Genomic DNA, 13,760 nt, shown 5'->3' with positions numbered 1-13,760 from the left:
TGTGTTTTTATTTCTGTAATAAATATGGCTTTCAAGCCAACAGTTAATTTGGAGGATATTGATGGTTTATTGCAGGTATGTTGTTTACATGAGAAAATCTGTGTTACAAGTTAAACAAAAATTCCAATAAACAATCATATTTTGAATTTAAATAGTTTCTTTGTCTTGAGTTTACATTAATTATTTACATTTTACATTTACATATCCAAAAAGTTTCAGTCTTTTAATTGCGATTAATTGCGATTAATCGCGATTAATTTTAAAAAATTGTGCGATTAATTAGTTAATTTTTTTTAATCGATTGACAGCACTAATAATTAATAAAAAAAAAAAAAAAAAAACTAAAGTTTTCTATTTCAGATAAATGCTGAAAAAACATTATACTCAACTGGTTTCAACATAATAATAATAATAATAATAGGCTAATTATAAATGTTTCCTGAGCAGTAAATCATCATATTAGAATGATTTCTGAAGATCACGTGACACTGAAGACTGGAGGAATGATGGTGAAAATGCAAGGAATAAATTACATTTTACAATATGTAACAAAAGAAAATATAGGGAAATGTTGCTTTGGCAACTATGTACCACAAAGGGTTAAGCAGGCCTAAAGAAAAAACGAACTTTATGCAAATGTTAAAGGAGCATTCCATTTTAGAATTTAGTAAACATCATAGGAAACATAACTTTCCAGTGTTCTTTGAAACACATAAGAATGTGAACCTCCAATCAAACGTTCCACGAATTATGGATAAACAGCGTTTTTGTGCTGACGTTTTCAGACCCTTATTAATAAATGCCAGAACAAAATGTTAAGTTTTGTTCATAACTTTGAATGCACCTTGGCAGAACGCTTGAAGTCCTGAAAACGTTGTTAGCTGGGCATTTCAAATACATAATAACACTGGAATTTAAATTTTTATGGAACAGAAATCACAAAAATAATCTATTCTACTGGTACAATAACATAATTTTTAAACTTAGTGTTTAAAAAAAAAAGAAAATGACTGGGAGAAACATATTTGTGCCTTTTATGTGTCTAAGATTTTACATTATTAATGCTATTATTTATTATTATTATCATATAATGTGTTCTGTTTCTTTTTCTCCCTCAGTGTTGTCTGCGTCCGGGTCTTTTGTTGTGCGCTTGTTCCTGTTGTGTAGGTGGCTGACATCGCTGTCTGGCGATGAGTTTTTATAGTTGTGCTGTGGGTGTATGTCTTTGACATTAGAAGATGAGGTAGACTAACACATGAACTCCATCTCAGGGCTTCATCGGGTGGATGTGATGTAACACCGTGTGTTAACTCTGAAACAACTGATCTACTTGGTGATTTAAGAGACATTTGGGCTGTGAAGGTCAAGATGCTGATTTACATCATTCAGAAGGAAATAAACATCTTGAATACACATTGATTAGATTTATCTAATCCAATCTGAACCTTTACAACATGCCCCTTTTCTCGTTGAATTTACAATAGCATCATATTCAAAGGCCGGAAATAAAACTCTTAAAATCGAACATTACTAAAATTAGTATTAATATTTTAATTATCTGTGTAAACATCTGTCACTAGCAAAAAAGGTTTATTTTTTGCAAAAGTATATTTTTTCATGAAGTATTTTATTTGTCCATCAATATTTCTACCGCTGTTCTTCATTTGTCCACTAGATGGTGTGAGGGATTTTAATCGGTTTTATGGCAAAAATACATGAACAGGTGAATATTTCTTAATTTTAGATATTCAACATTTTTGTCAGTGCCATTCAATTTAAATTTTAAACGTATATAATACATTAATTTAACACTGATAATAATCAGAAATGTTTCTTGATCAGTAAATCATCATATTAGAATGATTTCTGAAGATCATGTGACAATGAAGACTGGAGGAATGATGCTGAAAATACAGCTGTGCATCACAGAAATAAATGACACTTTAACACATATTCACACAGAAAACAGTTACTTTAAATTGTAATAATATTTCACAATATTAAGATGTTTCCTGTATTTTTTATAAAATAAATGCAGCCTTTTTCAAAAACAAAAATATTTAAAAAGTACTTTAGATCACACAAATTAATTACGTTTTAAAATATATTTACATAGAATTCTTGATCAAATAAATGCAGCGTTGGTGAGACTTTATTTAAAAAACATTACTTAAAAAAATAACTTTTAAAATAGCTTTGCCATCACATAAATGAATTATATTTGAAAATATATTATATATTATATTATATTATAATGATAACAACATTTCATGATATTACACTTTTTACTGTATTTTTTATCAAATAAATGCATTAAAGAATTTGTAATAATATTTCACGATTTTACTTTTTTACTGTATTAAACAAAACTGTTTTTGATAAATTCCATGAAATGCAAAAAGTAAATACTAAATAATAATTACTGATATATGATAATCATTATTTCGCCATATATTATTATATTATACTATTTACAACTTCACTGAAATGTGAAAATTAAATACTGAATAATAATTATCATTAATAATAATAACCATAATAAATAATAATAATCATTAATTCGCCCTACATATATTATTATATTATTTTATGGTATTATTGAACAATTATTTACTAGTTGTTATATTTTAATAAACATTTATCATATTACAGAGAACACGCCCACAATGAGCTACTGGTCTTGTGATTGGTTTATATCCCAGAAGGGGCGTGTCTGCGAACAGCGTCCATCATCGGAGTCGGCTCCAATGTGACGCCAGTCTGGAAACTGTTGCTGTTGACGCGCAGCGGTGCGTTGCGTTTCCCGGCGCGTTTGGGGATGTGAGTGATTGACGCTTCCAGATCAGCGGAGCGCGTGAGTACATGTGAGGTTATACTGCTGCAGTGTTGTGTGTTTGTGTGCTTTATAATTACAGTCTGTCAGTGTGCGTGCTGCGCGCGCTTCAGCTCCGTGTTTCTGTGTGCGCGTGTGACTCCCACGCAGCGCGGATCTGCTTCACTGCGACGCAGACACCGAGCTCCTGAGCGTGATCTTATAGAAGCATCACACCAGACTGCTGTTCTATTCCGAGTAGGCTGTCGTATCACTTCTTCTCACACTGATCAGGGACTGTTTGCAGGGTGTTGCTTTCAATTAATGGAGCTTAAATACTCAAGCATCCTTCGGATAGCAGCCCTTAATTGGTGCTTCGTGGACGAATCTGGGTAGGAAAGTCTCATAATGTAAAATATGCTTGTTTTATGTTATATTTAATATCTTTTATTTCAGTTCAGATAGCCAGAATCTAAAGATTTGGTGACTTTGATGACATCATACATCCCAGAGTCCTCTATTTGGCTGCATGTAGGCTGAGATCTATGAACAACTGCTGTAACAAACTTAACCTCTTAAGTCAACATTTTAAAAACAAAACATTTGTGTTGGGTGAGATGCTAAAATATGCTTACCAATCTGACCACGATATATGGAAAAGACAAAGTAGGAGACAGGGTAATTGTTTCTAGTAAAAAAACAACACATTTCAATAACTCAAAGTAAATTGGTACTAAACAGGTAAGAAAAAGCAAGAAATCTAGCAAGTAGCATGTTTCAGACATGTTTGGTTTGGAATCATCAACAAATCTTGCAGTAAATCTGACTTTTTGTGATCGTGTGTATGAGTGTGTGTGAGTGTATATGAGAGAGTGTGCATGAGTGTGTGAGCGACTGTGAGTGTGAGTGTAAATGAGTGTGCATGAGTGAGTGTGTGTGAGCAACTGTGTGTGAGTCTGCATGAGTGTGTGAGCGACTGTGAGTGTAAATGAGTGTGCATGAGTGAGTGTGCATGAGCGGCTGTGTGTGTGTGCATGAGAGATGTCTGAATGTGCATGAGTGTCAGTGTGTGTAAGCAACTGTGTGTGAGTGTGTGTGTGTGTGTGTGTGTGCATGCAAATGAGTGTGTGTGAGTGCATGAGTGAGTGTGTGTGAATGTGCATGAGTGAGTGTGTGTGAGCGACTGTGTGTGTGCATGAGTGTACATGAGTGAGTGTCAGTGTGTGTGTGCACATGAGTGTGTGTGAGTGTGCATGAGTGAGTGTGTGTGAATGTGCATGAGTGTCAGTGTGTGTAAGCAACTGTGTGTGAGTGTGTGTGCATGAGTGAGTGTGTGTGAATGTGCATGAGTGTCAGTGTGTGTGTGAGCAACTGTGTGTGTGAGTGTTCATGAGTGACTGTGTGTGAGTGTGTGTGTGTGTGTGCATGAGTGTGTGCGCATGCATGAGTATGAGTGAGTGTCACACTGATAATGTTGTAAAGGCTCACCCCTACATTTACGTGTATGTATCTGCATTGTGTTGGATTAATTTTATTTTTTTATACGAATAAAAAATGAATTATAGTATTCCCTTTCATTTTCTGCTACGGGTGCAAACTTTTGTCCATGAATGACAAATTAAAGAGTTTTTAAAAAATTTTCAACCCCTTAAATTTGTTAAACTGAGTCCATTTTGTGTATGTGTGTTGTGTTCAGGTAGCAAACTTCTTGCACAGCTCAGATTTTTTAAAAACAAAAACAAAATGATTCTGCCCACATCTGTCCTGAAGGATGCTTGAGGGTTAAACACTCTCACAGGTTAAGTGTATTTGTTTACTAACAATGTCCAGTGAACAAACATGAATCCCATAACAATTGTCAGCCACAGCTTCCTTTTTTACTGTAAATTCAAGTTAAATTTGTAAAAGAATTGTCAGGCACAGCTGATTTTTTTTGTTTACTTTAAATTTAAGTACATTTTTTAAAAAGAATTAGCAGCCAAAACTTCCTTTTTTACTGTAAATTTAAGTTAAATTTGTAAAAGAATTGGCAGCCACAAATGCCTTTTTTACTGTAAATTTAAGCAAAATTTGTAAAAGAATTGGCAGCCACAGTAAAAAAAAAAAGAATTTAAGTTAATAAATCAGCCACAACTGATTTTTTTTACTGTAAATTCAAGTTACATTTGTAAAAGAATTGGCAGGCACAGCTGATTTTTTTGTTTAATGTAAATTTAAGTAAATTTTTAAAAAAGAATTGGCAGCCACAAATGATTTTTTTTTACTGTAAATTTAAGTTAAATTTGTAAAAGAATTGGCAGCCACAACTTCCATTTTTACTGTAAATTCAAGTTAAATTTGTAAAAGAATTGGCAGGCAGAGCTGATTTTTTTTGTTTACTTTAAATTTAAGTAAATTTTTTTAAAAGAATTGGCAGCCACAGTTGATTTTTTTTTTTACTGTAAATTTAAGTTAAATTTGTAAAAGAATTGGCAGGCAGAGCTGATTTTTTTGTTTACTGTAAATTTAAGTAAATTTTTTTAAAAGAATTGGCAGCCACAGTTGATTTTTTTTTTACTGTAAATTTAAGTTAAATTTGTAAAAGAATTGGCAGGCAGAGCTGATTTTTTTTGTTTACTTTAAATTTAAGTAAATTTTTTTAAAAGAATTGGCAGCCACAGTTGATTTTTTTTTTTACTGTAAATTTAAGTTAAATTTGTAAAAGAATTGGCAGGCAGAGCTGATTTTTTTTGTTTACTTTAAATTTAAGTAAATTTTTTTAAAAGAATTGGCAGCCACAGTTGTTTTTTTTTTTACTGTAAATTTAAGTTAAATTTGTAAAAGAATTGGCAGGCAGAGCTGATTTTTTTGTTTACTGTAAATTTAAGTAAATTTTTTAAAAAGAATTGGCAGCCAAAGTTGATTTTTTTACTTTTAATTTAAGTTAAATTGGTAAAACAATTGGCAGCCACAACTTCCATTTTTACTGTAAATTTAATTTAAATTTGTAAAAGAATTGGCCGCCACAACTGATTTTTTTTTTCACTGTAAATTCAAGTTAAATTATAAAAGAATTTGCATCCACAGCTGATCTTTTTTACTGTAAATTTAAGTTAATTTTGTAAAAGAATAGGCAGCCATAGCTGATTTTGGTTTGTTTACTGTAAATTTGTTAATTTTGTAAAAGAATAGGCAGCCACAGCTTCCTTTTTTACTGTAAATTTAAGTCAATTTTGTAAAAGGATTGGCATTTTTTTACTGTAAATTTCATTATTACTATTTTTTTAACAACGTTATGTTAGGTGGCAAGATTGCAGTTCAATTTTGTACATTCTGTTTTGTTTTGAAAAGCATTTCTCAAACAGTAAAGCTTGACGCTTGGGTTTTATTATATAAACCTGAGGAAATGAACGTTTTACAGCATCTACTACTTCTCATACAGACACCCTACTATAACATTGCTCTTAAATGACTCCCGTTCCTCTGATTTTGACGAGTTAATGGGTGTTTTGTGTCTGATGAAGTTGTCTGAGGTCAGCTTTGTCCTGCATCCCTCGTGTTTTACAGCTTTCGAGGTCATGTTGACCTTGTGTGCACTCAGTCTGTGCTTCTGTGGAAGTGGACAGAAGTCACTGATTCTCTCCAGCTCTTAGAGAACAGTCCTCTGTTATCCTCTCTTACAGGTGCACTAGTGAATGAAGTTAAAGGTGAAGTGTGTCCTTTTATTTTGGCTGTTAACATACAATCCTGTATCCCGGTTTAAAGCAACCAAAAATGGTCTGGCTGTAGAAACCAGATCATTCTTTGTGGTTTAAACTACTCTTCATGGTGACAACATGACAAACACAACACGTTTTTTAATTCTTTACCCTTTTCCAGTCATGTTTCTCTTGCAGAAATGATAAGTCATCAATATTTTAGTGTAGCTGGCAAGTAAAATAAGCTGTTCTCAAGTCTGATCTGAAAAGACAAACACTCTTCCACACAAATAAAGCAATGCTGTGTCAGCTGGACAAAGCATAGCCTTTTCAGGAATTACAAAAATCTGTGAAAACCTTCAGAAATGCAAATGATTTCAGAAGGCTGCTCATTGTTTTCTGTTTCTGAAGGCGTTTATAGTCATCTCTCTGTCATTTTTCCCCTCGTCCTCCTTACGTGCTCTCATTCTTGTGCTCCTCACTCTGGGGACTGAACCCAGAAAGATGTTCAGTCCAGTCAGATGTGCTTCAAAACCAGAAGATTAGTTCGTTTCTAGCTTTGGGTTGCAGAAGCGGCCTTGTTTTCTTCAGCCATTTCTGACATTTATAGGCGGACGGCTGTATTTTTAGCTCTTTTCATAGAGGCTTGATTGAATCAGTCCGAGTTCAGAGCTCATACACTGTAAAAATCAGGCTGCTTTGGCACTTTTATTGTTCATTTGTCTGTCGGGATGATGTGCGTCCAGCTCTGAGCCTCTCTGAGAGCTTCATCAAGGGTCACGAAGACGGAAATACATTTCTTGAACTCACTTAGGCTGTATAAACATCAATTAGTCCTTGAGAACTGATTGAATATACTTCCTCAAGTGGATAATATTAATAAATATTAGATGGAAAACTTAAACTAAGCTAGAAAGGTTAAATAAGCTGAAGGAATAATATATATGAAACCGAAGACTAATAAAATATATTAAACCTAAAATTTAGGCAGAATTCACACATGCAATCATATTCTGAATAAGAAAATTATCATAATGGAGCTTAATATAAATTATAAGAAACAAAATGATTATTTCACCACCTGATATGATTTAATAAATCTGTAATACTGTACAGACAGTTTTTATTTTTATTTTGGGTGATTATAATTTTTTAATCTTCAGATATTTGGGGTAATATTTATTATATTTATTTATTTGTTTGTTCTAGTCAGTAATTGGCAGATATTTAATGTTTTGTCCAATATTTATTTATTTGTTTATTTATTTATAATCTGTTTGGGAAGATATTTCACATTTTGTGTGATATTAATTTATGTATTCATTTGTCAGATAAATTTTTATTTATTCTTTAATCTGTATATGCACATATATTTTATATTTGGGCAATATTAATATATTTTTTTTAAATCTGTATGAACAGATATTTTACATTTTGCGGTTATTTATTAATTTATTGAATTGGTATTTACTGATATTTTATATTTTGGGGGATATTTATTTTATTATAATCAATATTTGTTCAATAATTGATATTTCAGGCTTATTAGAAAATTCGAAAATCTAAATGTAAATAAAAATGAGTATTTAACTTGTCTCAGGACAGAGCCGTGTGTGTGATCTCAGTGAACGTGTGTTAGTCTGAGTCCCAGACCTCAGTTCATCGCTGATTTGTTGGCGTTTTGGTCTAAAGTGATGAAACACGCTCGCATGCAGACCAAACATAAAGACCTCCATCTGTTTGTGAGTAGTGCAGTCCCAGAAACACCACGTGGACATCTGAGTGAAACCAGATGCTGCAGGAATATCACATCTTCTTACATTGTTCAGTTATTCATCACAAAATATACTGGCAAAAATAATGATTGTGCCCAAACAGGTTTCTAGCCTTCCTTGGCCTGACCAACACGTCGTCCAACCCTAATGTAAAACAGACTAACATTTACCATGCAAAGCCTTTCTGAAGCAAATATACATGTTTTCTGGTGCCACTGTAAACAGATGATGTCATAATCAACTCTCTTAAAGACGCAGTAAATTGACTTTATATCTGTTTCTATTGTGTTTTTTTTTATTATTATTATTATTCATTTATTGGTATTGGCAGACACTGTATCTGACGTTTCCAGCAATATTTATTTATTTAATTAATATTTTCTTAAACTTGTATTTGCAAATATTTTATATTTCTGGTAGCATTAATTAATAATTTTTTATTATTTTTCTAATCAGTATTGGCAAATATTTGATATTTCTGGTAGTATTAATTAATTAATTTTTTGTTATTTTTGTAATTAATATTGGCAAATATTTGATATTTCTGGTAATTTTCATTAATTCGGGCATTTTTATTTATTTATTTATTTATTGTGATATTTCTGGCAAAATTACATTTATTGTTTGATTGATTTGATCTGCATTGGTGGATATTTGATGTTTCCAGCAATATTTATTTATTTATTTGTTTTGCAATCATTTGCAGATGTTTTTTAAAATATGTATTTATTAATTTGTTTTTAATTGATATTGCAAAATATTAGATATGTAGAACAGATATTTTTCTAATTGTTATTGGCATATATTTGTTATTTACAGCAATATTTATTTATTTATCGTATTGGCAGATATTTGATATTTTAGGCTATATTTATTAATCAATATTGGCAAAAATTGGCTATATATATATTTAAATTGGTATTGGCAGATATTTCATTTTTGGCCAGTATTAGATTTTTTAATTGATATTGGCAGATATGTCATATTTCCGGGATTATTTATTTATTTGTTTGTTTATTAGTATCGTCAGATATTTGATATTTCATGCAATATTTATTTATTCATCATTCATTCATTAATTTATTCATCAATGTTTTGGTAGATATTTTATATTTCCAGTAGGGATGCACCGAAATTTCGGCAACCGAAAATTTTCGGCCGAAAATGGCCTTTTCGGTTTTCGGCCGATAGACTTTTATCACCGAAACAACACGGCCGAAATGTTGTGATGACGCAAACAGAAACCGCGACCTGCACGTGCACCTGCAAAGCGCAGACCACGAGCTCCACGCGACATTCACTTAACACCAGTGAGAACATTCTCTCTCTTCGTATTCCTTTATTCGCAGCACTAAAACGTCTCCTAACAAAGAGATTAAGACGGACCACGAAGTGAAAACAAAGAAAAGTACAGTCTTATAAAGTCTGTGAGCACACGTCTCACTGAGATCTTTTCAGATCCTCTGCACTTCATCGCGAATGTGCTTGATCCGCGTTATAAAGACCATTACTTGTATGCGGAAATAAGGCAGCGCGCACGAGAAAAGATCCAGGCCGCGCTGGATGCGGAGAACCCGCGTGGAGACGGAGAAGCGCCAAGTGCAGGAGACAGATCAGAGCGCAGAAAAAAGACTGGTCTTTGCACCAGATGAGTGGCATGCACCATCGTTGTCTGATATGTTCAGTGGAATTCTGCAAGAAAGTGCCTCAAATAATAATAATACGTTGGCTATTTTGTTCTTAGGCTACTACACACACACACACAAACATATATACATACATAATATCAGATTGTAGCCATATTTATGCTAGATTTTCTGCTAGATTTCTGCTTTAATTTGATAAAAATGTTTATTTATGCCCTGGCCCTATTTAAATACACTCTCTCAAATATTTCTCAAATGTCAGGCAGATGACAAGCTCAACTGCTCAACAGCTAGATGGTTATCTGTCTGAAGTCCCCATCCGCAGAAGTGATAACAGTCTTGCCAACTGGAGAAGTAATGCACTTTCTAGTCCTACATAGAAAAATTTCAAATGCACTTCACCTAAATGCACTTTGTTTTTATGAGAGAACTGTTCATTTTAAAACCTTTCTGCAGGCCAGTAGGCCTGTGCATTATTATTAAATATACACATGAGTGGGATACATTTTTTGTTTGAATTTTATTTTATACTGTGCATTGTTGCAATGTGCTTAATAAATATTTGCATCATTTGTAATTAAGTTTTTTCATGTTTTTTCATGCAATTGCAATGTCTTAATTTTAGTAGTTAGTACACTGTCATAGCAATAAATGCAATGGTACTAATAATTGGCATAATTTATTTCGGTGTTTCGGTTTCGGTTTTCGGCCTTGGTTTTCTCTTTTTCGGTTTTCGGTTTCGGCCAAGAATTTTCATTTCGGTGCATCCCTAATTTCCAGCTTTATTTATTTTACTTGGTATTTGCAGATTGGTTGATTAGACATTTCCGGCATTATTTATTTATTTTATTTATCAGTATTGACAGATATTTTGTATTTCTGGCAATACTTAATTGATTTATTTAATAGGTATCGTCAAATATTTGATAAGTTCTGCAATCCTTTTTTCTTTATTTAACTACTTTCTAATAGGTTTTGGTATTCTACCAACCAATCGTAGAGCAATGGCCTGTTATTGACACATCTGGATGCGTCTTGTGTGTTTCTGCAGGTGCACGTGTGTGTGTGTCCTTCCCATGATTCCTCCCATGCCAGCGTGTGACCCTGATGACCCCTCGCCCCTCGAGCTCCTCCTCTGTTTGTCTGGATGAGGACCCCGGCCTCCAGTGATGTGATGCACAGGTTTGAGGTTCTTGGGATTGTGGGGGAAGGTGAGTACCAGCAGACTGAAAAAATAAGGTGAAACTGAGAAATGACGAGGAAAATACAGGAGAAAGGAACAATTCATACATTAAAGCCGTTTTTCCTCCTGTATTCTTCCATCATTTGTCACAAATGCTTTTTATTTCATTGTTTCTTGAAACACTTCATGGGCTCACATCATGAACAATCTCATTTTCCTTGATCTTTTGAAATTAGAGTTTGATGTGGAATTTATTTAGCAATATCAATTAAAAAAATTTTTATAAATACATATTTTTAAAACCATCTACAAATGATTACAAAACAAATTAATAAATAAATATTGCTGGAAACATCAAATATCCGCCAATGCAGATCAAATCAATCAATCAATAAATATAATTTTGCCAGAAATATCACACTAAATAAATAAACAAAAATGAGTGAATTAATGAAAATTACCTGAAATATAAAATATTTGCCAATATTAATTACAAAAATAATAAAAAGTATTAATTAATTCTACCAGAAATATAAAATATTTGCCAATATTAATTTCAAAAATAATAAAAAGTATTAATTAATTCTACCATAAATATAAAATATTTGCCAATATTAATAAAAAAGTATTAATTCTACCAGAAATATAAAATATTTGCCAATATTAATTACAAAAATAATAAAAAGTATAAATTAATTCTACCAGAAATATAAAATATTTGCCAATATTAATTACAAAAATAATAAAAAGTATAAATTAATTCTACCAGAAATATAAAATATTTGCCAATATTAATAAAAAAAAGTATTAATTAATTCTACTATATATATATATATATATATATATATATATATATATATATAATATTTGCCAATTTTTCAGTTTAAGAAAATATTAATTAAATGAATAAATGCCACATCACTGTGCATGAGAATGTGCCAAACTCAGGTCAAGAAGAGATTTTATTGAGACTAAACTTTAAAAACGATTGATTTTGTGTCTCATTTTTTATGTCAGACATTGCAGAAGCATTGACTCATGACTTGTTTTTATGCAGTGTTTATGGGCACTTTATCTGAAATAAAGCTGTGAAAATGGAATTGAATTCACACTTATGTTCTGTAAATCTGAGTGTAGTCGAGTCAAAGTTGTCCGGTCACAGTCTGAGGAACTTGGCTTTGGTCGTAGTTTCATTCCGGCGAAGTGTGCAGTGACTGCGTTTGGTTTTTGGCAGAATAATATCCTGTCATGGAAGAAAACTGTCAATTGCACAGTGGTGCCAGTATGTTTTTAAGTGGAAATATGTGTACAAAGAAGAATATACAGTTCTGCTTGTTGATATTTGTTTTACATTTTACAAGTAGTTAGAACTGAAAAACTCTTGAATGACCTTTTTAATACATTTAATAGGGCATTTTATTTTATTGTACTCGTACTGTACTGTTCAAAAGTTTGGGTTAATCAGTTTAGTCAGCAAGTTTAGATTAAATTGATCAAAAGTGACATTTCTAATGTTACAAAAAAAAATGTTTTCAAATAAATGCTGTTCTTTTTAACTTTTTGTTCATCTGTGAATCCTGAATTTTTTTTTATGTACTGTATGACATTTTCCACAAAAATATTGTGCAGCACTACTGTTTTCAACATTGATAATAACCAGAAATGTTTCTTGAGCAGCAAATCATCATATTAGAATGATTTTTGAAGATCATGTGACACTGAAGACTGGAGTATCACAGAAATAAATTACATTTTAACATGTATTCACCATTTTACTGAAATAAATGAAGTCTTGGTGAACAGAGGAGTCCAAAAAAATCTTACCGACCCCAAACCTTTGACGAGTAGTGTGTCTCTTTTTCTCTATTCTGCAATATTCAGTCAGGATCTTTATATTTAACATGAAAGTTGCATTTTTAAAGCTTTTGTTCATGACTTATGAATGTGCTGGAATGTAGGTCTTCCGGCGATTCTATGTGTTTTAGGGACGTGAGTGTTGAGGTGTGTGACGTCGACCCTCTCTCTGTCTCTCTCTGTACATTTTGTATGAAGGTGTGTTAAAAGTCTCGGGGGATCAGGTTATTTTTACTCCTTCATCTATCTCTCACACTCTGATGCCCCACTAACACAGCAGTGTGTGTGTGTGTGTGTGTGTTGTGGAGGGCTGGTGGTGTGATCGTTGGGTAAGATGTGCGCGTTCTCACAATGAGTCTTAAGGGTGAATATAATGAAAACTGTAAAGTTGGTTTCATTTTGGTTTCAACTCCAAAATAAGAAATGACGTTTTGCATTGTGACATTGTTTTCATGACAGTGATGCACATGAAAAACCAGTCACAAAGAAAGCATTTTTGCATTTTAAAAAAGTGAAACACTAACAGGGTTAATGACACTAAAATGAAAAATATAATTCACTTCTAGGATGGACTATTTTTAGTATTTTTGACTATTTTTGAGAACCATTTGTAAATTATCTGTACTCTGGAGTTGCAAAAATTGTTTTTCTGATTACACTTTATAATACCAGTTGTATTTTGATATGTGGTCTTGTAAATCTTGTAACCCCCCCCCCCCATTAATTTGTAATACATTTTTTTTTAATTATTTGTATTGTTTTTCTTTTAAGTGTTAAGTGTAATTTTTATTTTGTGAAACCATCAATAAATAT

General features: G+C 32.3%; 1 protein-coding gene across 3 annotated transcripts in view; it reads left to right on the top strand.

The window, feature by feature from the left end:
* Window positions 1–2,728: 2,728 nt before the first annotated feature.
* LOC113065416 (cyclin-dependent kinase-like 5) overlaps window positions 2,729–13,760 on the top strand; it is a 38,630-nt gene continuing 27,598 nt past the window's right edge. For 2 of the 3 annotated variants that reach the window (XM_026236639.1, XM_026236637.1), the window contains exons 1-2: window positions 2,729–2,854; window positions 10,962–11,121. In XM_026236639.1, the coding sequence (XP_026092424.1) occupies window positions 11,058–11,121 (64 nt within the window). In that variant the 5' untranslated portion in view covers window positions 2,729–2,854; window positions 10,962–11,057. Of the gene's footprint in view, window positions 2,855–3,017; window positions 3,205–10,961; window positions 11,122–13,760 lie in introns of those variants that run through there. The other variant, XM_026236638.1, reaches the window with a different exon arrangement.

This window comes from Carassius auratus, chromosome 48, assembly GCF_003368295.1.
Source record: "Carassius auratus strain Wakin chromosome 48, ASM336829v1, whole genome shotgun sequence".
In the NCBI taxonomy this organism is placed as follows: Eukaryota; Metazoa; Chordata; class Actinopteri; order Cypriniformes; family Cyprinidae; genus Carassius; species Carassius auratus.
The sequence above is the reverse complement of the archived record's forward strand: the minus strand, read 5'-3'. Positions and strand labels throughout refer to the sequence as shown.